Source organism: Haemorhous mexicanus, chromosome 37, assembly GCF_027477595.1.
Source record: "Haemorhous mexicanus isolate bHaeMex1 chromosome 37, bHaeMex1.pri, whole genome shotgun sequence".
In the NCBI taxonomy this organism is placed as follows: Eukaryota; Metazoa; Chordata; class Aves; order Passeriformes; family Fringillidae; genus Haemorhous; species Haemorhous mexicanus.
Genome location: NC_082377.1, coordinates 928,688 through 954,749, shown reverse-complemented (window position 1 = coordinate 954,749; position 26,062 = coordinate 928,688). Strand labels below are relative to the sequence as shown.

Genomic DNA, 26,062 nt, shown 5'->3' with positions numbered 1-26,062 from the left:
GGGGGTCAGGGATGGGTTTGGGGGGTCAGGGGGATTTGGGGGGTCAGGGGGGATTTGGGGGGTCAGGGGGGATTTGGGGGGTCAGGGGGATTTGGGGGGCCAGGGGGGATTTGGGGGGGATCAGGGATGAGTCTCGGGGGTCAGGGGGGCGTTTAGGGGGTCAGGGATGGGTTTGGGAGGGTCAGGGATAAATTTGGGGAGTCAGGGGGGAGTTTGGGGGGTCGGGGGGATTTGGGGATCAGGGATGGGTTTGGGGGGTCAGGGACACATTTGGAGGGTCAGGGATGGGTCTGGGGGGGTCAAGGGGGTGTTTGGAGGGTCAGGGATAAATTTGGGGGGGTCAGGGGGTATTTGGGGGGTCAGGGATGGGTTTGGGGGGGTCAGGGGGGGCGTCTGAGGGGTCATGGACACATTTGGGGGGCCAGGGACACATTTGGGGGGTCAGGGACACATTTAGGGGGCCAGGGACACATTTGGGGGGGCCAGGACACATTTGGAGGGTCAGGGATGGGTCTGGGGGGGTCACGGACACACCTGACCCACCCTTGGGCCCCCCAAAACCCCCCCAGCCCCAACAGCAAACAAGATAAGGCCTGGGCTAAGCCCCGCCCACTCCAGGTTAGACCACGCCTCCTCAGCTAAGCACCACCCACTCACGTTAGACCACACCCCTTCAAACAAGCACCACCTACTCTGCTTTAGACCACACCCCCTTCTGCCAAGCCCCGCCCACTCCGGGGGTTAGGAGACACCCCCTTTTGCTAAGCACCGCCCATTCTGGCTCAGACCACGCCCCTTTCCCGTTAAGCCCCGCCCCCAGCACCTCTTTTGGGGTCGGGGTCTCCCGGGCGCTCCTTGGGCTCCTCCTCCGGGGCCTTCTCGTCACCCTTGTCCAGGCCCGGAACCTTCTCGGCCTCGGCACCTGCGCCGGGCAGGGCAGGGGGGTTTGGGGTTTGGGGGAGTTCCAGGGGTTTTGGGGTTTTGGGGATTTGGGGGAGTTCCAGGGGTTTGGGGGTTTTGGGGGGTTTTGGGGTTTTCCTGGGGTTTTGGGGGTTTTGGGGTTTTCCTGGGGTTTTGGGGTTTTCCTGGGGATTTCCAGGGGATTTGGGGTTTGGGGGATTTGGGGTTTGGGGGGTTTGGGGTTTGGGGGAGTTCCAGGGGTTTTGGGGGTTTTGGGGTTTTCCTGGGGTTTGGGGGGTTTTGGGGTTTTCCTGGGGTTTTGGGGGTTTGGGGGATTTGGGGTTTGGGGGATTTGGGGTTTGGGGGAGTTCCAGGGTTTGGGGGTTTTCCTGAGATTTGGGGATTTTGGGGTTTGGGGGGTTTTGGGGTTTGGGGGATTTCCAGGGGTTTTGGGGGTTTTGGGGTTTGGGGAATTTCCAGGGGTTTTGGGGTTTTTGGGATTTGGGGGTTTTGGGGTTTTCCTGGGGTTTGGGGGATTTGGGGTTTGGGGGATTTCCAGGGGTTTGGGGTTTTTGGGGTTTTCCAGGGGTTTGGGGGTTTTCCTTGGATTTTAGAGTTTTCCTGGGATTTGGGGTTTTTGGGGTTTTCCTGGGATTTGGGGTTTTTGGGGTTTTCCTGGGGTTTTGGGGTTTGGGGTTTTCCTGGGGTTTTGGGGTTTGGGGTTTTCCTGGGGTTTTGGGGTTTTCCTGGGGATTTCCTGGGGATTTCCAGGGGTTTGGGGGATTTGGGGTTTTCCTGGGATTTGGGGTTTTCCTTGGATTTTGGGTTTTTCCTGGGATTTGGGGATTTTGGGGTTTTCCAGGGGTTTTGGGTTTTTCCTGGGATTTGGGGTTTTTGGGGTTTTCCAGGGGTTTTGGGGTTTTCCTGGGATTTGAGGTTTTGGGGTTTTCCTTGGATTTGGGGTTTTCCAGGGGTTTTGGGATTTAGGGTTTTTGGGGTTTGGGGTTTTCCAGGATTTGGGTTTTTTGGGGTTCCCAGGATTTGGGGTTCCCAGGATTTGGGGTTTTTGGGGTTTCCCGGGGGTCTCACCTGGCCGCTCCTCGCGGGCCGGGGGCCCTTCGGCCTCGGGGTCCCTGTGGCCGGGCCCCTCCTCCTCGTCCCCCCTTGCGGGGCCCTTCGGCCTCGCTGCCATCGCCCGGCGACGGTGGCACCTCGGGGACAGGAGGCTGCGGGGACAGGGAGGGGCTGTCACCCTCGGTGTCCCCATGGGGACATCACCCCCCCTCTGAGAGGGACAGCGAGGGGGGACACGGGGACAAGGACACAGAGGGGACAGGGACAGCATTGGGGACAGCGAGAACACAGAGGGGACAGGGACAGGGTTGGGGACAGCTGTGTCACTCACATCTGTCTCCATCTTCTCGGCGCCTTTGGGCTCCTTCTCGTCCCTGGTGTCACCCTCGTCCCTGTCCGGGGGTGGCCCTGGCCCGTCCCCGCGCTCGCTGGGCGCTGGCGTGGCTGGGGACAGGGGACGTCAGGACATCGCTCCCCACCCTGTCCCCAGCTGTGTCCCCATGCCACCAGCCCCGTCCCCATGTCCCCCATCCCTGTCCCCAGTTGTGTCCCCATGTCCCCAGCTGTGTCCCCCACAATGGGGGGGTCAGGGGACTGAGCCATGTCCCCATCCCTGTCCCCATGTCCCCATCCCTGTCCCTATGCCCCCATCCCTGTCACCGTGTCCCCATTGCTGTCCCCATGTCCCCATTGCTGTCCTCATGTCCCCACCCCTGTCCCCATGTCCCCATCCCTGTCACCGTGTCCCCAGCCATGTCCCCAAGCTGTGTCCCCACCCCTGTCCCCATGTCCCCATTGCTGTCCCCCTGTCCCCATTGCTGTCCCCATGTCCCCATTGCTGTCCCCCTGTCCCCATCCCTGTCCCCCTGTCCCCATCGCTGTCCCTCTGTCCCCATTGCCGTCCCCCTGCCCCCATCCCTGTCCCCATGTCCCCACCCCTGTCCCCATGTCCCCAGCCATGTCCCCATGCCCCCATCCCTGTCCCCGTGTCCCAATTGCTGTCCCCATGTCCCCATTGCTGTCTCCATGTCCCCATCCCTGTCCCTCTGTCCTCATTGCTGTCCCCATGTCCCCACCCCTGTCCCCATGTCCCCACCCCTGTCCCCATGTCCCCAGCCATGTCCCCATGCCCCCATCCCTGTCCCCGTGTCCCAATTGCTGTCCCCATGTCCCCATTGCTGTCTCCATGTCCCCATCCCTGTCCCTCTGTCCTCATTGCTGTCCCCATGTCCCCATCCCTGTCCCCCTGTCCCCATTGCCGTCCCCCTGCCCCCATCGCTGTCCCTCTGTCCCCATTGCCGTCCCCCTGCCCCCATCCCTGTCCCCATGCCCCCACCCCTGTCCCCACCGCTGTTCCCCTGTCCCCACCGCTGTCCCCCTGTCCCCATCCCTGTCCCTCTGTCCCCACCCCTGTCCCTCTGTTCCCCTGTCCCCACCGCTGTCCCCCTGTCCCCTCCGTGTCCCCGCCGTGGGTACCGGGCGTGGGGGGCGCGGGGCTGGGGGGGCCGCTCTGCTCGGGGCTGGGGGGGCCGGTCTTGGCGGGGGAGGAGGCGCGGGACGAGCGCTTGGAGTCGGCGCTGGGCTCGGGGGCCAGCTCGGGCAGGGACCAGCGCCCGTTGATGTGCTCGAACTCCTGCACCTGGGGAGGGGACATGGGGGGATCAGAGCACCCCAAAAACCCCAAAAACCCACCCCAAAAACCCCAAAAACCCACCCCAAAAACCCACCCCAAAAAGGGACCCTAAAACCTCCCCAGGGCGCAGCTCGGGCAGGGACCAGCGCCCGTTGATGTGCTCGAACTCCTGCACCTGGGGAGGGGACATGGGGGGATCAGAGCACCCCAAAAACCCCAAAAACCCACCCCAAAAACCCCAAAAACCCACCCCAAAAAGGGACCCTAAAACCTCCCCAGGGCCCAGCTCGGGCAGGGACCAGCGCCCGTTGATGTGCTCGAACTCCTGCACCTGGGGAGGGGACATGGGGGGATCAGAGCACCCCAAAAACCCCAAAAACCCACCCCAAAAAGGAACCCTAAAACCTCCCCAGGGCCCAGCTTGGGCAGGGACCAGCGCCCGTGGATGCGCTCGAACTCCTGCACCTGGGGAGGGGACATGGGGGGATCAGAGCACCCCAAAAACCCCAAAAACCCCAAAAACCCACCCCAAAAACCCTGAAAACCCACCCCAAAACCCCCAAAAACCTCAAAAACCCTAAAACTGCACCCCCAAAATCCCCCTAAGGGACCCTAAAACCTCCCCAGGGCCCAGCTCGGGCAGGGACCAGCGCCCGTTGATGTGCTCGAACTCCTGCACCTGGGGAGGGGACATGGGGGGATCAGAGCACCCCAAAAACCCCAAAAACCCACCCCAAAAACCCCAAAAACCCACCCCAAAAACCCACCCCAAAAAGGGACCCTAAAACCTCCCCAGGGCCCAGCTCGGGCAGGGACCAGCGCCCGTGGATGTGCTCGAACTCCTGCACCTGGGGACGGGACATGGGGGGTCAGGGCACCCCAAAAACCCCAAAAACCCACCCCAAAAACCCCAAAAACCCCAAAAACCCACCCCAAAAACCCCAAAAACCCTAAAACTGCACCCCAAAAATCTGCCCAAGGGACCCTAAAACCTTCCCAGGGCCCAGCTCGGGCAGGGAGGGGACATGGAGGGGTCAGGGGACCCCAAAAAACCTCCAAAAAGGGACCCTAAAATGTCCCCAGAGGAGCAGCTTGGGGGGACTCCAAAAATCGACCCAGGTGAGTCCCCAGGTGTGTCCCCAGGTGTTCAGGCTGTCCCCAGGTGTGTCCCCAGGTGTCCCTGGGCTGACCCCAGGGCTGTCCCTGGCTGTCCCGAGGTGTTCAGGCTGTCCCCAGGTGTGTCCCCAGGTGTTCAGCCTGTCCCTAGGTGTGTCCCCAGGTGTCCCTGGGTGTCCCTGGGCTGACCCCAGGGCTGTCCCTGGCTGTGCCCAGGTGTTCAGGCTGTCCCTGGCTGTCCCCAGGTGTTCAGGCTGTCTCCAGGGATGTCCCCAGGTGTTCAGCCTGTCCCCAGGTGTGTCCCCAAGTGTCCTAGGGCTGACCCCAGGGCTGTCCCTGGCTGTGCCCAGGTGTTCAGGCTATCCCCAGGTGTGTCCCCAGGTGTTCAGGCTGTCCCCAGGTGTCCTGGCTGTCCCAGGGCTGTACCCAGGGCTGTCCCTGGCTGTCCCCAGGTGTTCAGGCTGTCCCCAGGCGTGTCCCCAGGTGTTCAGCCTATCCCCAGGTGTGTCCCCAGCTGTCCCTGGGTGTACCCAGGGCTGTCCCTGGCTGTCCCCAGGTGTTCAGGCTGTCCCCAGGTGTGTCCCCAGGTGTTCAGGCTGTCCCCAGGTGTGTCCCCAGGTGTTCAGGCTGTGCCAGGTGTGTCCCCAGGTGTTCAGGCTGTCCCCAGGTGTGTCCCCAAGTGTCCCAGGGCTGACCCCCGGGCTGTCCCTGGCTGTCCCCAGGTGTTCAGGCTGTCCCAGGTGTGTCCCCAGGTGTTCAGGCTGTGCCAGGTGTGTCCCCAGGTGTGCCCAGGTACCTTTTTCTTGACGAGGGACATGACGCCGATGCGGGTCAGCACCTGCTGCCGGGACAGCCCCTCGCGGGGGACGCCGTCCGCGAAGGTCTCGGAGCCGTCGGCGCCCGGCTCGCACAGGTGGCGCATGAACAGGGACACGTAGGCCCTGGGGACAGCGCTCAGGGCCACCGCCCGGGCCACCACCCCGGGCCACCACCCCTGCCTGGGCCACCGCCACCACCCCTGGGCCACCGCCACCACCCCTGGGCCACCACCCCTGGGCCACCACCCCTGGGCCACCACGCCTGGGCCACCGCCCGTGCCACCACCCCGGGCCACCACCCCTGGGCCACCACCCCTGCCTGGGCCACTGCCACCACCCCTGGGCCACCGCCCCTGCCTGGGCCACTGCCACCCCCAGTGCCACCACCCCTGGGCCACTGCCCGTGCCACCACCCCTGGGCCACCGCCATCACCCCTGGGCCACTGACTGTGCCACCACCCCTGTGCCACCATCCCTGGGCCACTGCCACTGTTGGTGTCACCACCCCTGTGCCACTGCCACCACCCCTGGGCCACTGCCTGTGCCACCACCCCTGGGCCACTGCCACCACCCCTGGGCCACTGCCTGTGCCATCACCCCTGTGCCACCACCGCTGTGCCACTGCCACTGTTGGTGTCACCACCCCCTGTGCCACTGCCACTGTTGGTGTCACCACCCCTGTGCCACTGTTGGTGCCACCACCCCTGCCTGTGCCACCATCCTTGGGCCACTGCCACCCCTGCCTGTGCCACTGCCTGTTCCACTGCCACCCCCTGAGCCACCCCCTGTGCCACCACCCCTGCCTGTGCCACCCCCTGTGCCACCCCCTGTGCCACCACCCCTGCCTGTGCCACCCCCTGTGCCACCCCCTGAGCCACCCCCTGTGCCACCACCCCTGCCTGTGCCACCCCCTGTGCCACCCCCTGAGCCACCCCCTGTGCCACCACCCCTGCCTGTGCCACCCCCTGTGCCACCACCCCCTGTGCCACCCCCTGTGCCACCACCCCCTGTGCCACCACCCCCTGTGCCACCACCCCTGCCTGTGCCACCCCCTGTGCCACCCCTGCCTGTGCCACCACCCCTGCCTGTGCCACCCCCTGTGCCACCCCCTGTGCCACCACCCCTGCCTGTGCCACCCCCTGTGCCACTGCCTGTGCCACCCCCTGTGCCACCCCCTGTGCCACCGCCTGTGCCACCACCCCTGCCTGTGCCACCCCGTGCCACCCCCTGTGCCACCGCCTCCGCACCCACACACCCTGCCCCAGGTCACTGTCCCCACAGATCCTGTCCCCAGGGTCCTTGTCCCCAAAGGTCACATCCCCAGGGTCTTTGTCCCCAAGGTCCCTTGTCCCCATGGATCCTGTCCCCAAGGTCCCTATCCCCAAAGGCCCTCATCCTCATGGTCCCTTGTCCCCATAGATCCTGTCCCCCATGTCCCCAGTGTCCCTGATGTCACCGATGTCCCTGATGTCCCCAATGTCCCTGATGACCCCTATGTCACCGATGTCCCTGATGTCCCCAATGTCCCTGATGACCCCAATGTCACCGATGTCCCCAGTGTCCCTGATGTCCCCAATGCCCCTGATGTCCCCAATGTCCCTGATGACCCCAGTGTCCCCAGTGTCCCCACTGTCCCCAATGTCCCCGGTGTCCCTGATGTCCCCGATGTCCCCACTGTCCCTGATGATCCCTATGTCACCGATGTCCCCAGTGTCCCTGATGTCCCCAATGTCCCTGATGTCCCCAATGTTCCTGATGTCCCCAGTGTCCCCGCTGTCCCCAGTGTCCCTGCTGTCCCTGATGTCCCCAATGTCCCCACTGTCCCTGATGTCCCCAGTGTCCCCGGTGTCCCTGATGTCCCCAGTGTCCCTGATGTCCCCAGTGTCCCAGATGTCCCCAATGTCCCTGATGTCCCCAGTGTCCCTGATGTCCCCGATGTTCCCAATGTCCCTGATGTCCCCACTGTCCCCGATGTCCCCAGTGTCCCTGATGTCCCCAGTGTCCCTGATGTCCCCAGTGTCCCAGATGTCCCCAATGTCCCTGATGTCCCCACTGTCCCTGATGTCCCTGATGACCCCTACGTCACCGATGTCCCCAATGTCCCCAGTGTCCCTGATGTCCCTGCTGTCCCTGATGTCCCCACTGTCCCCTATGTCCCCGATGTCCCCAATGTCCCCAGTGTCCCTGCTGTCCCTGATGTCCCTGCTGTCCCTGCTGTCCCCAGTGTCCCCAGTGTCCCCAGTGTCCCCAGTGTCCCCGCTGTCCCCGCACCATCAGCCCGTCCCCTCGTCACGGCGCCCGTGGGGGCTGTGCCGGTCACGGCAGGGACCAGGGACCTGCCACCGCTCTGGCGTCCCCTGGGCCACACCCGGCCCCCCGAGGGGACACGGGGACATCGGGGGTGGCTTTGTGTCGGGCTGAGGGGGACACGGCCTCGTCCGGTCCCCAGGAACACCGACAGTGACGGCGCTCGGCTGAGTAAGGGCTCATCACGTGGCACGGGGACATCGGGGGACATTGGGGACATTGGGGACATCGGGGGACACGGGACAACAAGGGGACATCAGGGGACACAGACATGGGGGGACACTGGGGGACGTGGGACAATGGAGGGCACAGGGACAGAGGGAGACACAGAGAGACAATGGGGGACACCAGGGGACAGCAGGGGACAATGGAGGGCACAGGGACAGAGGGAGACACAGAGAGACACTGGGGGACAGCAGGGGACAGCAGGGGACAAGGGAGGGCACAGGGACAGAGGGAGACACAGAGAGATGGGAGGGGACACCAGGGGACACCAGGGGACAATGGAGGGCACAGGGACACACAGGGAGATGAGGGGACACGGGGACAGTAAGGACATGGTGACAAACGGAGATGGGGACAAACGGACACAGAGGATGTGGGGACACACTAGGACAAAGGACATGGGGACACACGGACACCTCACTACCCTGCCACCACCTGTCCCCAGTGCCACCACCTGGTGTCAACCCTTGTCCCCAGTGCCACCACCTGTCCCCAGTGCCACCACCTGTCCCTGATGCCACCACCCATCCTTGATGCCACCGCCTGTCCCTGATGCCACCGCTTGTCCCTGATGCCACCGCTTGCCACTGACACCGCCTTGCCCCCACAGACCCTGTGCCCTCCCCAGTGCCACCACCCCTCCCAGGTGTCCCCAGGTGTCCCCAGGTGTCCCCAGGTGTCACCTACTTGAACTCCTTCTCGGTTTTGCCCCTCAGGTCCCTCACGAGCCACTGCGAGGTGAAGGCGTCCTGGGGGGGCATCCCCCAGCGCATGACGGCGTTGAGGAAGGCCTTGCGCTGCCTCGTGTTGAACCCCAGCACCTGGGGACACACAGGGGACATTGGGGACATCGGGGACATTGGGGACATTGGGGACATCGGGGGGTCAGGGGGACATTGGGGACATTGGGGACACGAATGACAGGGGACACCCTGCCATCACCCCCCAGCGCATGACGGCGTTGAGGAAGGCCTTGCGCTGCCTCGTGTTGAACCCCAGCACCTGGGGACACACAGGGGACATCGGGGACATTGGGGACATCGGGGGGACACAGGGGACATTGGGGACACGAATGACAGGGGACACCCTGCCACCACCCCCCAGCGCATGACGGCGCTGAAGAAGGCCTTGCGCTGCCTCGTGTTGAACCCCAGCACCTGGGGACACACAGGGGACATTGGGGACACACAGGGGACATTGGGGACATCAGGGGGTCAGGGGGACATTGGGGACATTGGGGACACCCTGCCATCACCCCCCAGCGCATGACGGCGCTGAGGAAGGCCTTGCGCTGCCTCGTGTTGAACCCCAGCACCTGGGGACACATTGGGGACATTGGGGACATCGGGGACATCGGGGGGTCAGGGGGACACAGGGGACATTGGGGACATTGGGGACACCCTGCCACCGCCCCCCAGCGCATGACGGCGTTGAGGAAGGCCTTGCGCTGCCTCGTGTTGAACCCCAGCACCTGGGGACACACAGAGGACATTGGGGACATTGGGGACATCGGGGACATTGGGGACATTGGGGACATCAGGGGGTCAGGGGGACATTGGGGACACCCTGCCACCACCCCCCAGCGCATGACGGCGTTGAGGAAGGCCTTGCGCTGCCTCGTGTTGAACCCCAGCACCTGGGGACACACAGGGGACATTGGGGACACACAGGGGACATTGGGGACATCGGGGGGTCAGGGGGACATTGGGGACATTGGGGACATGAATGACAGGGGACACCCTGCCATCACCCCCCAGCGCATGACGGCGTTGAGGAAGGCCTTGCGCTGCCTCGTGTTGAACCCCAGCACCTGGGGACATATTGGGGACATTGGGGACATTGGGGACATTGGGGACATCAGGGGGACACAGGGGACATTGGGGACATTGGGGACACCCTGCCACCACCCCCCAGCGCATGACGGCGTTGAGGAAGGCCTTGCGCTGCCTCGTGTTGAACCCCAGCACCTGGGGACACACAGGGGACATTGGGGACATTGGGGACATCGGGGACATTGGGGACATTGGGGACATCAGGGGGTCAGGGGGACATTGGGGACACCCTGCCACCACCCCCCAGCGCATGACGGCGTTGAGGAAGGCCTTGCGCTGCCTCGTGTTGAACCCCAGCACCTGGGGACACACAGGGGACATTGGGGACACACAGGGGACATCGGGGACATCGGGGGGTCAGGGGGACACAGGGGACATTGGGGACATGAATGACAGGGGACACCCTGCCATCACCCCCCAGCGCATGACGGCGTTGAGGAAGGCCTTGCGCTGCCTCGTGTTGAACCCCAGCACCTGGGGACATATTGGGGACATTGGGGACATTGGGGACATTGGGGACATCAGGGGGACACAGGGGACATTGGGGACATCGGGGGGTCAGGGGGACATTGGGGACATTGGGGACACCCTGCCATCACCCCCCAGCGCATGATGGCGCTGAGGAAGGCCTTGCGCTGCCTCGTGTTGAACCCCAGCACCTGGGGACACACAGGGGACATCGGGGACATTGGGGACATTGGGGACATTGGGGGGTCAGGGGGACACAGGGGACATTGGGGACATTGGGGACACCCTGCCACCACCCCCCAGCGCATGACGGCGCTGAGGAAGGCCTTGCGCTGCCTCGTGTTGAACCCCAGCACCTGGGGACACACAGGGGACATTGGGGACATTGGGGACATTGGGGACATCGGGGGGTCAGGGGGACATTGGGGACATGAATGACAGGGGACACCCTGCCATCACCCCCAGCGCATGACGGCGTTGAGGAAGGCCTTGCGCTGCCTCGTGTTGAACCCCAGCACCTGGGGACACATTGGGGACATTGGGGACATTGGGGACATCGGGGGGTCAGGGGGACATTGGGGACATGAATGACAGGGGACACCCTGCCACCACCCCCCAGCACATGACGGCGCTGAGGAAGGCCTTGCGCTGCCTCGTGTTGAACCCCAGCACCTGGGGGGACACAGGGGACATCGGGGACATCGGGGACATTGGGGACATCAGGGGGTCAGGGGGACACAGGGGACACAGGGGACATTGGGGACACCCTGCCATCACCCCCCAGCGCATGATGGCGTTGAGGAAGGCCTTGCGCTGCCTCGTGTTGAACCCCAGCACCTGGGGACACACAGGGGACATTGGGGACATTGGGGACATTGGGGACATCGGGGACATCGGGGGGTCAGGGAGACACAGGGGACATTGGGGACATGAATGACAGGGGACACCCTGCCACCATCCCCCACCGCATGACGGCGTTGAGGAAGGCCTTGCGCTGCCTCGTGTTGAACCCCAGCACCTGGGGACACACTGGGGACATCGGGGACATTGGGGACATTGCGGACATCGGGGGGTCAGGGGGACACAGGGGACATTGGGGACATTGGGGACACCCTGCCATCACCCCCCAGCGCATGACGGCGTTGAGGAAGGCCTTGCGCTGCCTCGTGTTGAACCCCAGCACCTGGGGACACAGTGGGGACATTGGGGACATTGGGGACATTGGGGACATCGGGGGGTCAGGGGGACACAGGGGACATTGGGGACATTGGGGACACCCTGCCAGCACCCCCCAGCGCATGACGGCGTTGAGGAAGGCCTTGCGCTGCCTCGTGTTGAACCCCAGCACCTGGGGGGACACATTGGGGACATTGGGGACATCGGGGACATCGGGGGGTCAGGGGGACATTGGGGACATTGGGGACACGAATGACAGGGGACACCCTGCCATCACCCCCCAGCGCATGACGGCGTTGAGGAAGGCCTTGCGCTGCCTCGTGTTGAACCCCAGCACCTGGGGACACACAGGGGACATCGGGGACATTGGGGACATTGGGGGGTCAGGGGGACACAGGGGACATTGGGGACATTGGGGACACCCTGCCACCACCCCCCAGCACATGACGGCGTTGAGGAAAGCCTTGCGCTGCCTCGTGTTGAACCCCAGCACCTGGGGGGACACACAGGGGACATTGGGGACATTGGGGACATTGGGGACATTGGGGACATTGGGGACACGAATGACAGGGGACACCTTGCCACCACCCCCCAGTGCATGACGGCGTTGAGGAAGGCCTTGCGCTGCCTCGTGTTGAACCCCAGCACCTGGGGACACACAGGGGACATTGGGGACATTGGGGGGTCAGGGGGACATTGGAGGACACAGGGGACATTGGGGACACGAATGACAGGGGACACCCTGCCATCACCCCCCAGCGCATGACGGCGTTGAGGAAGGCCTTGCGCTGCCTCGTGTTGAACCCCAGCACCTGGGGACACACAGGGGACATTGGGGACATTGGGGACATTGGGGACATCGGGGGGTCAGGGGGACACAGGGGACACAGGGGACATTGGGGACACCCTGCCACCACCCCCCAGCGCATGACGGCGTTGAGGAAGGCCTTGCGCTGCCTCGTGTTGAACCCCAGCACCTGGGGGGACACAGGGGACATTGGGGACATTGGGGACATCGGGGGGACATTGGGGACATCGGGGACATCGGGGGTTCAGGGGGACATTGGGGACATTGGGGACATCGGGGACATTGGGGACATTGGGGACATCGGGGACATCAGGGGGTCAGGGGGACATTGGGGACATTGGGGACATTGGGGACACCCTGCCACCACCCCCCAGCGCATGACGGCGTTGAGGAAGGCCTTGCGCTGCCTCGTGTTGAACCCCAGCACCTGGGGACACATTGGGGACATTGGGGACATTGAGGACATCGAGGGGACATTGGCCGTCCAGAGACCCCCCGTGCCTTGTCCCCAGACGGGGGACAGCAGGCTCCAGGTGACCCCTGACCCTCTGATTTGGGGCCCCAGGTGCTGAGGGGTCACTCAGGTGTCCCAGCCCCAGGTGTGGGTGGCCCAGGTGGCCCCGGGGTGTCCCCAGTGTCCCCAGTGTCCCCTCACCTCGATGTTGCCGCCCACCCGGGCCAGCAGTGGGGGGAGGGGTTTGTCCTTCTCGTTCCGCAGCTGCCGCTTGGACTGGCGCCGGCCTGGGGGGAGGGGAGGGGTCAGCACCCCCCGTGGGACCCGGACCCCCCCTTGGGGACACCCTGACCCCGCTGGGGACACCCTGACCCCCTTGGGGACACCCTGACACCCTTGGGGACACTGTGACCCCTTTGGGGACACCCTGACCCCGCTGGGGACACCCTGACCCCCCTTGGGGACACCCTGACCCCCCTGGGGACACTGTGACCCCCCTTGGGGACACCCTGACCCCCCCTTGGGGACACCCCGACCCCCTTGGGGACACCCTGACCCCCCTTGGGGACACCCTGACCCCCCCTTGGGGACACCCTGACCCTTCCTTGGGGACACCCTGACCCCTCTTTGGGGACACCCTGACCCCCTTGGGGACACCCTGACCCCCCCTTGGGGACACCCTGACCCCGCTACCCCGCTGGGGACACCCTGACCCCTTTGGGGACACCCTGACCCCTCCTTGGGGACACCGTGACCCCCTTGGGGACACCCTGACCCCCTTGGGGACACCCTGACCCCCCTGGGGACACCCTGACCCCTTTGGGGACACCCTGACCCCCTTGGGGACACCCTGACCCCCCTGGGGACACGCTGACCCCGCTGGGGACACCCTGACCCCCCTGGGGACACCCTGACCCCTCCTTGGGGACACCCTGACCCCTCTTTGGGGACACCCTGACCCCTCTTTGGGGACACCCTGACCCCCCTTGGGGACACCCTGACCCCCCTTGGGGACACCCTGACCCCTCCTTGGGGACACCCTGACCCCCTTGGGGACACCCTGACCCCCCCTTGGGGACACCCTGACCCCTCTTTGGGGACACCCTGACCCCCTTGGGGACACCCTGACCCCTCCTTGGGGACACCCTGACCCCCCTGGGGACACGCTGACCCCCCTTGGGGACACCCTGACCCCCTTGGGGACACCCTGACCCCTCCTTGGGGACACCCTGACCCCTCCTTGGGGACACCCTGACACCCCTGGGGACACCCTGACCCCTCTTTGGGGACACCCTGACCCCCTTGGGGACACCCTGACCCCCCTTGGGGACACCCTGACCCCCCTGGGGACACCCTGACCCCCCTTGGGGACACCCTGACCCCCTTGGGGACACCCTGACCCCTTTGGGGACACCCTGACCCCCCTTTGGGGACACTGTGACCCCCTTGGGGACACTGTGACCCCCTTGGGGACACCCTGACCCCCTTGGGGACACCCTGACCCCTTTGGGGACGCCCTGACCCCGCTGGGGACACCCTGACCCCCCTTGGGGACACCCTGACCCCTCCTTGGGGACACCCTGACCCCTCTTTGGGGACACCCTGACCCCTCTTTGGGGACACCCTGACCCCCCTTGGGGACACCCTGACCCCCCTTGGGGACACCCTGACCCCTCCTTGGGGACACCCTGACCCCCTTGGGGACACCCTGACCCCTCCTTGGGGACACCCTGACCCCCCTGGGGACACGCTGACCCCCCTTGGGGACACCCTGACCCCCTTGGGGACACCCTGACCCCTCCTTGGGGACACCCTGACCCCTCCTTGGGGACACCCTGACACCCCTGGGGACACCCTGACCCCTCTTTGGGGACACCCTGACCCCCCTGGGGACACCCTGACCCCCCCTTGGGGACACTGTGACCCCCTTGGGGACACCCTGACCCCCTTGGGGACACCCTGACCCCCCTTGGGGACACCCTGACCCCTCTTTGGGGACACCCTGACCCCCTTGGGGACACCCTGACCCCTCCTTGGGGACACCCTGACCCCCCTGGGGACACCCTGACCCCCCTTGGGGACACCCTGACACCCCTTGGGGACACCCTGACCCCTTTGGGGACACCCTGACCCCCCTTTGGGGACACTGTGACCCCCTTGGGGACACTGTGACCCCCTTGGGGACACCCCGACCCCACTGGGGTCTCTCACCCTCGGGCCGCTCGTCGAAGTCCTCGTCCTCCTCCTCGGAGCCCACCGAGTACTCGGACTGGTTGTCTGGGGGACACGGCAGCGTTGGGGACACTCAGGGCCACCCCCGTGTGTCCCAGTGCCACCCCCGTGTGTCCCAGTGCCACCCCCGTGTGTCCCAGTGCCACCCCAGTCTGTCCCAGTGCCATCCCAGTCTGTCCCAGTGCCCACCTTGGTCCTCCTGGGCGGCGTCGTTGTAGTTGCCCTGCTTGCGCACGCGCTTGCCCTTGCCCAGGTTCCATCCCAGTGCCTCCCAGTGCCATCCCAGTCCCTCCCAGTCCCATCCCAGTCCCTCCCAGTGCCACCCCAGTGTGTCCCAGTCCCTCCCAGTGCCATCCCAGTCCCTCCCAGTCCCATCCCAGTCCATCCCAGTCCCTCCCAATCCCTCCCAGTGCCATCCCAGTCCATCCCAGTGCCCACCTTGGTCCTCCTGGGCAGCGTCGTTGTAGTTGCCCTGCTTGCGCACGCGGCTTGCCCTTGCCCAGGTTCCATCCCAGTCCCTCCCAGTCCCTCCCAGTGCCATCCCAATCCCTCCCAGTCCCATCCAGTCCCATGCCAGTCTGTCCCAGTGCCATCCCAGTCCCTCCCAGTGTGTCCCAGTGCTACCCCAGTCCATCCCAGTCTGTCCCAGTCTGTCCCAGTCCCATCCCAGTCCCTCCCAGTCCCTCCCAGTCCCATCCCAGTGCCCACCTTGGTCCTCCTGGGCAGCGTCGTTGTAGTTGCCCTGCTTGCGCACGCGGCTTGCCCTTGCCCAGGTTCCATCCCAGTGTGTCCCAGTCCCTCCCAGTGTGTCCCAGTGCCACCCCAGTCCATCCCAGTCTGTCCCAGTCTGTCCCAGTCCCATCCCAGTCCCTCCCAGTCCCTCCCAGTCCCATCCCAGTGCCCACCTTGGTCCTCCTGGGCGGCGTCGTTGTAGTTGCCCTGCTTGCGCACGCGCTTGCCCTTGCCCAGGTTCCATCCCCGTGTGTCCCAGTCCCTCCCAGTGTGTCCCAGTCCCATCCCAGTGCCTCCCAGTCTGTCCCAGTGCCATCCCAGTCTGTCCCAGTCCCTCCCAGTCTGTCCCAGTCCCATCCCAGTCCCTCCCAGTGCCATCCCAGTCCGTCCCAGTGCCCACCTTGGTCCTCCTGGGCGGCGTCGTTGTAGTTGCCCTGCTTGCGCACGCGCTTGCCCTTGCCCAGGTTCCACCCCAGTGCCTCCCAGTGCTATCCCAGTCTGTCCCAGTGCCACCCCAGTGTGTCCCAGTCCCTCCCAGTGCCATCCCAGTCCCTCCCAGTCCCTCCCAGTGCCATCCCAGTGCCCACCTTGGTCCTCCTGGGCGGCGTCGTTGTAGTTGACCTGCTTGCGCACGCGCTTGCCCTTGCCCAGGTTCCATCCCAGTCCCTCCCAGTGCCATCCCAGTCCGTCCCAGTCCCTCTCAGTGCCATCCCAGTCCTTCCCAGTGCCATCCCAGTCCCTCCCAGTCTGTCCCAGTCCCATCCCAGTCCCTCCCAGTGCCATCCCAGTGCCTCCCAGTGCCCACCTTGGTCCTCCTGGGCGGCGTCGTTGTAGTTGACCTGCTTGCGCACGCGCTTGCCCTTGCCCAGGTTCCATCCCAGTGTGTCCCAGTGCCATCCCAGTCCGTCCCAGTCCCATCCCAATCCCTCCCAGTCCGTCCCAGTCCCTCCCAGTCCCTCCCAGTGCCCACCTTGGTCCTCCTGGGCGGCGTCGTTGTAGTTGCCCTGCTTGCGCACGCACTTGCCCTTGCCCAGGTTCCATCCCAGTCCCTCCCAGTCCCTCCCAGTCCCTCCCAGTCTGTCCCAGTGCCACCCCAGTGTGTCCCAGTCCCTCCCAGTCCCTCCCAGTGCCCACCTTGGTCCTCCTGGGCGGCGTCGTTGTAGTTGACCTGCTTGCGCACGCGCTTGCCCTTGCCCAGGTTCCTGGCCAGGTCCTCCTGCTGCTGCTCGTAGTGGTGCCGCAGCAGCTTCTCCCAGTAGTCGGGGTCCACGTTCTCCTCCTGCTTGATGATCTCCCGCTCGATCTCCTCGATCTGCCGGACACTCGGGGTCACCCGGGGCCACCCGGGGCCACCCCGGGGTCAGTGACACATCGGTCAGCGCTGGGCACAGCGTGGCCAGCACGGGTGTCCCCGCCCTTGGTGTCTCCAGCATCAGCATCATCATCATCATCATCATCTTCATCTCCGTCAGCTCCATCATCTCCAGAGTCCCCAGCTCCATCATTGCGTTGTCCCCAGTCCCATTCTGCCCATCCCACTGTCCCTGTCCCACTGTCCCCATCACTTCCCTCTCCACCATCTCCAACACCCCATGTCCTTCACCCACCCAACATCTCTCCATCCCCTCCATGCCCGTGTCCCCTCAGTGTCCCCAGTGTCCCCAGTGTCCCCAGTGTCCCCAGCACACCTTGTCCTCCTCCCTGACGACGTACTGGGCCACCTTGAAGGAGCTCAGGTTCTCATCCATCCCCTCCAGGCCACCCAGTCCCGCCATGCTCGTCTCCCCCAGTGTCCCCCCAGTGTCCCCAGTGTCCCCCCAGTGTCCCCAGTGTCCCCAGCACACCTTGTCCTCCTCCCTGACGACGTACTGGGCCACCTTGAAGGAGCTCAGGTTCTCATCCATCCCCTCCAGGCCACCCAGTCCCGCCATGCTCGTGTCCCCCAATGTCCCCCCAGTGTCCCCAGTGTCCCCTCAGTGTCCCCCCAGTGTCCCCAGTGTCCCCAGCACAGCTTGTCCTCCTCCCTGACGACGTACTGGGCCACCTTGAAGGAGCTCAGCAACTCATCCATCCCCTCCAGGCCCCCCAGCCCTGCCATGCCTGTGTCCCCCAGTGTCCCCCCAGTGTCCCCCCAGTGTCCCCCCAGTGTCCCCAGTGTCCCCAGCACACCTTGTCCTCCTCCCTGACGACGTACTGGGCCACCTTGAAGGAGCTCAGGTTCTCATCCATCCCCTCCAGGCCCCCCAGTCCCGCCATGCCCGTGTCCCCCAGTGTCCCCCCAGTGTCCCCCCAGTGTCCCCAGTGTCCCCCAGTGTCCCCTCAGTGTCCCCCAGTGTCCCCAGCACACCTTGTCCTCCTCCCTGACGACGTACTGGGTCACCTTGAAGGAGCTCAGGTTCTCATCCATCCCCTCCAGGCCACCCAGCCCTGCCATGCCCGTGTCCCCCAGTGTCCCCCCAGTGTCCCCAGTGTCCCCAGTGTCCCCCCAGTGTCCCCCAGTGTCCCCAGTGTCCCCCAGTGTCCCCAGCACACCTTGTCCTCCTCCCTGACGACGTACTGGGCCACCTTGAAGGAGCTCAGGTACTCATCCATCCCCTCCAGGCCACCCAGTCCCGCCATGCTCGTGTCCCCCAATGTCCCCCCAGTGTCCCCAGTGTCCCCCCAGTGTCCCCAGTGTCCCCAGCACACCTTGTCCTCCTCCCTGACGACGTACTGGGCCACCTTGAAGGAGCTCAGGTTCTCATCCATCCCCTCCAGGCCCCCCAGTCCCGCCATGCCCGTGTCCCCTCAGTGTCCCCCCAGTGTCCCCCCAGTGTCCCCAATGTCCCCAGTGTCCCCAGCACACCTTGTCCTCCTCCCTGACGACGTACTGGGCCACCTTGAAGGAGCTCAGCAACTCATCCATCCCCTCCAAGCCCCCCAGTACCACCATGCCCGTGTCCCCCAGTGTCCCCCCAGTGTCCCCCAGTGTCCCCCAGTGTCCCCCCAGTGTCCCCAGTGTCCCCAGCACACCTTGTCCTCCTCCCTGACGACGTACTGGGCCACCTTGAAGGAGCTCAGGTTCTCATCCATCCCCTCCAGGCCACCCAGTCCTGCCATGCTCGTGTCCCCCAATGTCCCCCCAGTGTCCCCAGTGTCCCCTCAGTGTCCCCCCAGTGTCCCCAGTGTCCCCAGCACACCTTGTCCTCCTCCCTGACGACGTACTGGGCCACCTTGAAGGAGCTCAGCTACTCATCCATCCCCTCCAAGCCCCCCAGTACCACCATGCCTGTGTCCCCCAGTGTTCCCCCAGTGTCCCCCCAGTGTCCCCAGTGTCCCCTCAGTGTCCCCAGTGTCCCCCCAGTGTCCCCCAGTGTCCCCAGCACATCTTGTCCTCCTCCCTGACGACGTACTGGGCCACCTTGAAGGAGCTCAGCTACTCATCCATCCCCTCCAAACCCTCCAGTACCACCATGCCCGTGTCCCCCAGTGTCCCCTCAGTGTCCCCAGTGTCCCCAGTGTCCCCAGTGTCCCCAGCACACCTTGTCCTCCTCCCTGACGACGTACTGGGCCACCTTGAAGGAGCTCAGGTTCTCATCCATCCCCTCCAAGCCCCCCAGTACCACCATGCCTGTGTCCCCCAGTGTCCCCCAGTGTCCCCCCAGTGTCCCCAGTGTCCCCAGTGTCCCCAGCACACCTTGTCCTCCTCCCTGACGACGTACTGGGCCACCTTGAAGGAGCTCAGGTTCTCATCCATCCCCTCCAAGCCGCCCAGTACCACCATGCCCGTGTCCCCCAGTGTCCCCTCAGTGTCCCCAGTGTCCCCCCAGTGTCCCCCAGTGTCCCCCCAGTGTCCCCCAGTGTCCCCAGTGTCCCCAGCACACCTTGTCCTCCTCCCTGACGACGTACTGGGCCACCTTGAAGGAGCTCAGCTACTCATCCATCCCCTCCAAGCCCCCCAGTCCCGCCATGCCTGTGTCCCCTCAGTGTCCCCTCAGTGTCCCCAGTGTCCCCAGTGTCCCCAGCACACCTTGTCCTCCTCCCTGACGACGTACTGGGCCACCTTGAAGGAGCTCAGGTACTCGTCCATCCCCTCCAGGCCACCCAGCCCTGCCATGCCTGTGTCCCCCAGTGTCCCCCAGTGTCCCCAGTGTCCCCAGCACACCTTGTCCTCCTCCCTGACGACGTACTGGGCCACCTTGAAGGAGCTCAGGTTCTCATCCATCCCCTCCAAGCCCCCCAGTCCCGCCATGCCCGTGTCCCCCAGTGTCCCCAGTGTCCCCAGTGTCCCCCAGTGTCCCCAGTGTCCCCTCAGTGTCCCCCCAGTGTCCCCAGTGTCCCCAGCACACCTTGTCCTCCTCCCTGACGACGTACTGGGCCACCTTGAAGGAGCTCAGGTACTCGTTCATGTTCTGCACGTCGGCGTCGTCGGTGGCGTCCTGGTTGCGGTCCAGCAGCCGCGCGATGGCCTCGTTGTCGTAGTGGATGACACTGCTGTCCTCCTCCTTGTTGTCCCCTGCGTGGCCACGCCGTGTCACGCGCTGGGACACGGCCGGACAGCCCAGCACAGCCCAGCACGGCCCAGTCCAGCCCAACACAGCCCAGTCCAGCCCAGCATGGCCCAGTCCAGCCCAACACAGCCCAGTCCAGCCCAGCACGGCCCAGTCCAGCCCAACACGGCCCAGTCCACTCCAGCACAGCCCAGTCCAGCCCAGTATGGACCAGTCCAACCCAACACAGCCCAGTCCAGTCCAGCACAGCCCAGTCCAGCCCAGCATGGCCCAGTCCAACCCAACACAGCCCAGTCCAGCCCAGTATGGCCCAGTCCAACCCAAAAAGGCTCAGTCCAGTCCAACACAGCCCAGTCCAGCCCAATGAGGTCCAGTCCAGCCCAGCACGGCCCAGTCCAACCCAACAGCCCAGTCCAGTCCAGCACAGCCCAGTCCAACCCAACACAGCCCAGTCCAGCCCAGCACGGCCCAGTCCAGCCCAGCATGGCTCAGTCCAGCCCAGCACGGCCCAGTCCAGCCCAGCACGGCCCAGTCCAGTCCAGCATGGCCCAGTCCAGCCCAGCTCGGCCCAGTCCAGCCCAGCACGGCCCAGTCCAACCCAGCACGGCCCAGTCCACTCCAGCACAGCCCAGTCCAGTCCAGCATGGCCCAGTCCAGCCCAGCATGGCCCAGTCCAGCCCAACACGGCCCAGTCCAGCCCAACACAGCCCAGTCCAGTCCAGCACAGCCCAGTCCAACCCAACACGGCCCGGTCCAGCCCAGCACGGCCCAGTCCAACCCAGCACAGCCCAGTCCAGCCCAATGAGGTCCAACATGACCCAGTCCAGCCCAGCACGGCCCAATCCAGCCCAGCACGGCCCAGTCCAACCCAACACAGCCCAGTCCAGTCCAGCATGGCCCAGTCCAGCCCAGCACGGCCCAGTCCAACCCAACACAGCCCAGTCCAGCCCAGCATGGCCCAGTCCAACCCAACACAGCCCAGTCCAGCTCAGCATGGCCCAGTCCAACCCAACACAGCCCAGTCCAGCTCAGCATGGCCCAGTCCAACCCAACACAGCCCAGTCCAGTCCAACACAGCCCAGTCCAGCCCAATGAGGTCCAGTCCAGCCCAGCACGGCCCAGTCCAACCCAACACAGCCCAGTCCAGCCCAACACAGCCCAGTCCACTCCAGCACAGCCCAGTCCAGCCCAGCATGGCCCAGTCCAGCCCAGCACGGCCCAGTCCACCCCACCCCACCCACCCCACCCCACGGATCCCAGCCCATCTCCCCAGGCCCACCCTCGTTCTCGTCCTTGAAGAGCTCCTCGGTGCCGAACTTGAGGATGTCGTCGAGCTCCTGCTTGGACATGGAGCCGGCCTTGGAGCCCAGCCCCGGGCGCACCACCAGGTGCGTCAGCATCATCTTGCGCTTGGCCACCTGCGTGATCCGCTCCTCCACCGAGGCCCGCGTCACGAAGCGGTAAATCATCACCTTGTTGGCCTGGCCGATGCGGTGAGCCCGGCTGAAGGCCTGAGAGGGAGGGGACAGCTCAGGGACAGCTCAGGGACAGCGTGGGGACACACCAGGGACACACCACGGACACGTCAGATGGGATGGGGAACACCTCAGGGACACCCCAGGGACGTGAGGGGACACCCTGGCCGATGTGGTGAGCCCGGCTGAAGGCCTGAGAGGGAGGGGACAGCTCAGGGACAGCGTGGGGACACACCAGGGACACACCAGGGACATGTCAGATGGGATGGGGAACACCCCAGGGACATGAGGGGACATGAGGGGACATGAGGGGACACCCTGGTGGATGCGGTGAGCCCGGCTGAAGGCCTGAGAGGGAGGGGACAGCTCAGGGACAGCTCAGGGACAGCGTGGGGACACACCAGGGACACCTCAGGGACATGAGGGGACACCCTGGTGGATGCTGTGAGCCCGGCTGAAGGCCTGAGAGGGAGGGGACAGCTCAGGGACAGCGTGGGGACACACCAGGGACACACCAGGGACACACCAGGGACACACCAGGGACATGTCAGATGGGATGGGGAACACCCCAGGGACACCTCAGGGACGTGAGGGGACATGAGGGGACACCCTGGTGGATGCCGTGAGCCCGGCTGAAGGCCTGAGAGGGAGGGGACAGCTCAGGGACAGCGTGGGGACAGTGTGGGGACAGCGTGGGGACATGTCAGATGGGATGGGGAACACCCCAGGGACACACCAGGGACACACCAGGGACACCCCAGGGACATGAGGGGACACCCAGGCCAATGCGGTGAGCCCGGCTGAAGGCCTGAGAGGGACAGGGACAGGTCAGGGACAGCGTGGGGACACACCAGGGACACACCAGGGACATGTCAGAGGGATGGGGAACACCTCAGGGACATGAGGGGACACCCTGGCCGATGCAGTGAGCCCAAGTGACGGCCTGTGGGGACGGGGACACATCAGGTGACCCAGGGGACATTGCGGGGACAGATCAGGGACATCGTGGGGATGGCACTGGCCAGGTGACAGCGCCCAGGTGCCCGGTGCCGGGGATGGCACTGGCCAGGTGACAGTGCCCAGGTGCCCGCTGCTGGGGATGGCACTGGCCAGGTGACAGCGCCCAGGTGACAGTGCTGGGGATGGCACTGGCCAGGTGACAGTGCCCAGGTGCCAGAGGCTGGTGTGTGACACCAGCCAGGTGACAGCGCCCAGGTGCCCGGTGCCGGGGATGGCACTGGCCAGGTGACAGCGCCCAGGTGCCCGGTGCTGGGGGGATGGCACTGGCCAGGTGACAGCGCCCAGGTGCCCGGTGCTGGGGGGATGGCACTGGCCAGGTGACAGCGCCCAGGTGCCCGGTGCTGGGGGGATGGCACTGGCCAGGTGACAGCGCCCAGGTGCCCGGTGCTGGGGATGGCACTGGCCAGGTGACAGCGCCCAGGTGCCCGGTGCTGGGGATGGCACTGGCCAGGTGACAGCGCCCAGGTGCCCGGTGCTGGGGATGGCACTGGCCAGGTGACAGCGCCCAGGTGCCCGGTGCTGGGGATGGCACCGGCCAGGTGACAGCGCCCAGGTGCCCGGTGCTGGGGATGGCACTGGCCAGGTGACAGCGCCCAGGTGCCCGGTGCTGGGGATGGCACTGGCCAGGTGACAGCGCCCAGGTGACAGTGCTGGGGATGGCACTGGCCAGGTGACAGCGCCCAGGTGCCCGGTGCTGGGGATGGCACTGGCCAGGTGACAGCGCCCAGGTGCCCGGTGCTGGGGATGGCACTGGCCAGGTGACAGTGCCCAGGTGCCAGAGGCTGGTGTGTGACACCAGCCAGGTGACAGCGCCCAGGTGCCCGGTGCCGAGGATGGCACTGGCCAGGTGACAGCGCCCAGGTGCCCGGTGCCGGGGATGGCACTGGCCAGGTGACAGCGCCCAGGTGCCCGGTGCTGGGGGGATGGCACTGGCCAGGTGACAGCGCCCAGGTGCCCGGTGCTGGGGGGATGGCACTGGCCAGGTGACAGCGCCCAGGTGCCCGGTGCTGGGGGGATGGCACTGGCCAGGTGACAGCGCCCAGGTGCCCGGTGCTGGGGATGGCACTGGCCAGGTGACAGTGCCCAGGTGCCCGGTGCTGGGGATGGCACTGGCCAGGTGACAGTGCCCAGGTGCCCGGTGCTGGGGATGGCACTGGCCAGGTGACAGTGCCCAGGTGCCCACCTGGATGTCGTTGTGGGGGTTCCAGTCCGAGTCGAAGATGACCACGGTGTCGGCTGTTGCCAGGTTGATGCCGAGGCCCCCGGCCCGCGTCGACAGCAGGAAACAGAACTGCTGCGCCCCCGGCGCTGCCCCCCCGGCGTCAGTGACGGACCCAAAACACCCCAAATTCACCCCAAAAACACCCCTAAAACCCCCCCTCAAACCCCCCCACTGCTGCGCCCTCGGCGCTGCCCCCCCGGCGTCAGTGATGGACCCAAAACACCCCAAATTCACCCCAAAAACACCCCTAAAAGCCCCCCACTGCTGCACCCTCGGCGTCAGTGACGGACCCAAAACACCCCAAATTCACCCCAAAAACACCCCTCAAACCCCCCCTCAAACCCCCCCACTGCTGCGCCCCCGGCGTCAGTGACGGACCCAAAACACCCCAAATTCACCCCAAAAACACCCCTCAAACCCCCCCACTGCTGCGCCCTCGGCGCTGCCCCCCCGGCGTCAGTGACGGACCCAAAACACCCCAAATTCACCCCAAAAAGACCCCTCAAACCCCCCCACTGCTGCGCCCCCGGCGTCAGTGACGGACCCAAAACGCCCCAAATTCACCCCAAAAATCTGAATTCCCCAGGACACCTGAACTCCCCCTGTCCCTGACCCCATCCCCTGTGTCTCCTGTCCCTTGTCCCACCTGGTGTCCCCTGTCCCCATCCCTGTCCCCTGTCCCCATCCCCATTCCCTGGACCCATCCCCTGTCCCCATCCCCTGTCCCTGTCCCTGTCCCCTGTCCCCATCCCCTGGCCCCTGTCCCTGCTGTCCCCTGTCCCTGTCCCCTGTCCCTACCGTTGAAGCGGTCGATGGCCTCCTGCCGCAGGGCCCCGCTCCATCCCCATCCCCTGTCCCTGTCCCCTGTCCCTGCTGTCCCCTGTCCCTGTCCCTGTCCCTATCACCATCCCCTGTCCCCATCCCCTGTCCCCGTCCCCTGTCCCTGTCCCCTGTCCCCGCTGTCCCTGCTGTCCCCTGTCCCTGTCCCCTGTCCCTACCGTTGAAGCGGTCGATGGCCTCCTGCCGCAGGGCCCTGCTCCATCCCCATCCCCTGTCCCTGTCCCTGTTCCCTGTCCCCTGTCCCAGTCCCCATCCCCTGTCCCCTGTCCCTGCTGTCCCTGCTGTCCCTGTCCCTGTCCCCTGTCCCTGTCCCCTGTCCCTACCATTGAAGCGGTCGATGGCCTCCTGCCGCAGGGCCCTGCTCCATCCCCATCCCCTGTCCCCTGCTGTACCCTGTCCCTGTCCCTGTCCCTGTCCCCTGTCCCCTGTCCCTGTCCCTGTCCCTGTCCCCTGTCCCTGCTGTCCCCTGTCCCTGTCCCCTGTCCCTACCGTTGAAGCGGTCGATGGCCTCCTGCCGCAGGGCCCTGCTCCATCCCCATTCCCTGTCCCCATCCCTGTCCCTGTTCCCTGTCCCTGTCCCTGTCCCTGTCCCCATCCCCTGTCCCTGCTCCTGTCCCTGCTGTCCCCTGTCCCTGTCCCCTGTCCCTGCTGTCCCTGTCCCTGTCCCCTGTCCCTACCGTTGAAGCGGTCGATGGCCTCCTGCCGCAGGGCCCCGGTGATGCCGCCGTCGATGCGCTCGTACTTGTAGCCCTCGTAGTCCAGGAAATCCTCCAGCAGGTCCAGCATCTTCGTCATCTGCGCGTACTGGTCAGACTGGGAGGGACTGGGAGGGGCTGGGAGGGGCTGGAGACCCTGCACTGGGCACACTGGGAGGAACTGGGAGCGACTGGGAGGGACTGGGAGGGGCTGGGAGAGACTGGGAGGGACTGGAGACCCTGCACTGGGCACACTGGGAGGGACTGGGAGGGACTGGGAGGGGCTGGGAGGGACTGGAGACCCTGCACTGGGCACACTGGGAGGGACTGGGAGCGACTGGGATGGACTGGAAGGAACTGGGAGGGGCTGGAGACCCTGCACTGGGCACACTGGGAGGGACTGGGAGGGACTGGGAGGGACTGGGAGGGGCTGGGAGGGGCTGGAGACCCTGCACTGGGCACACTGGGAGGGACTGGGAGCGACTGGGAGGGACTGGGAGGGGCTGGAGACCCTGTACTGGGCACACTGGGAGGGACTGGGAGGG

At 65.5% G+C, this 26,062-nt stretch overlaps 1 protein-coding gene across 1 annotated transcript in view; it reads right to left on the bottom strand.

Annotated features, from left to right (window-relative positions):
- Positions 1-26,062, bottom strand: part of CHD3 (chromodomain helicase DNA binding protein 3) — an 87,025-nt gene that overhangs the window by 14,625 nt on the left and 46,338 nt on the right. The window contains 13 exon segments of the mRNA XM_059872614.1: positions 824-939; positions 1,990-2,126; positions 2,306-2,418; positions 3,451-3,613; positions 5,520-5,664; positions 8,761-8,894; positions 13,013-13,098; positions 15,023-15,088; positions 16,910-17,087; positions 20,104-20,270; positions 21,545-21,776; positions 23,944-24,068; positions 25,500-25,617. Of these exon segments, the coding sequence (XP_059728597.1) occupies positions 824-939; positions 1,990-2,126; positions 2,306-2,418; positions 3,451-3,613; positions 5,520-5,664; positions 8,761-8,894; positions 13,013-13,098; positions 15,023-15,088; positions 16,910-17,087; positions 20,104-20,270; positions 21,545-21,776; positions 23,944-24,068; positions 25,500-25,617 (1,780 nt within the window).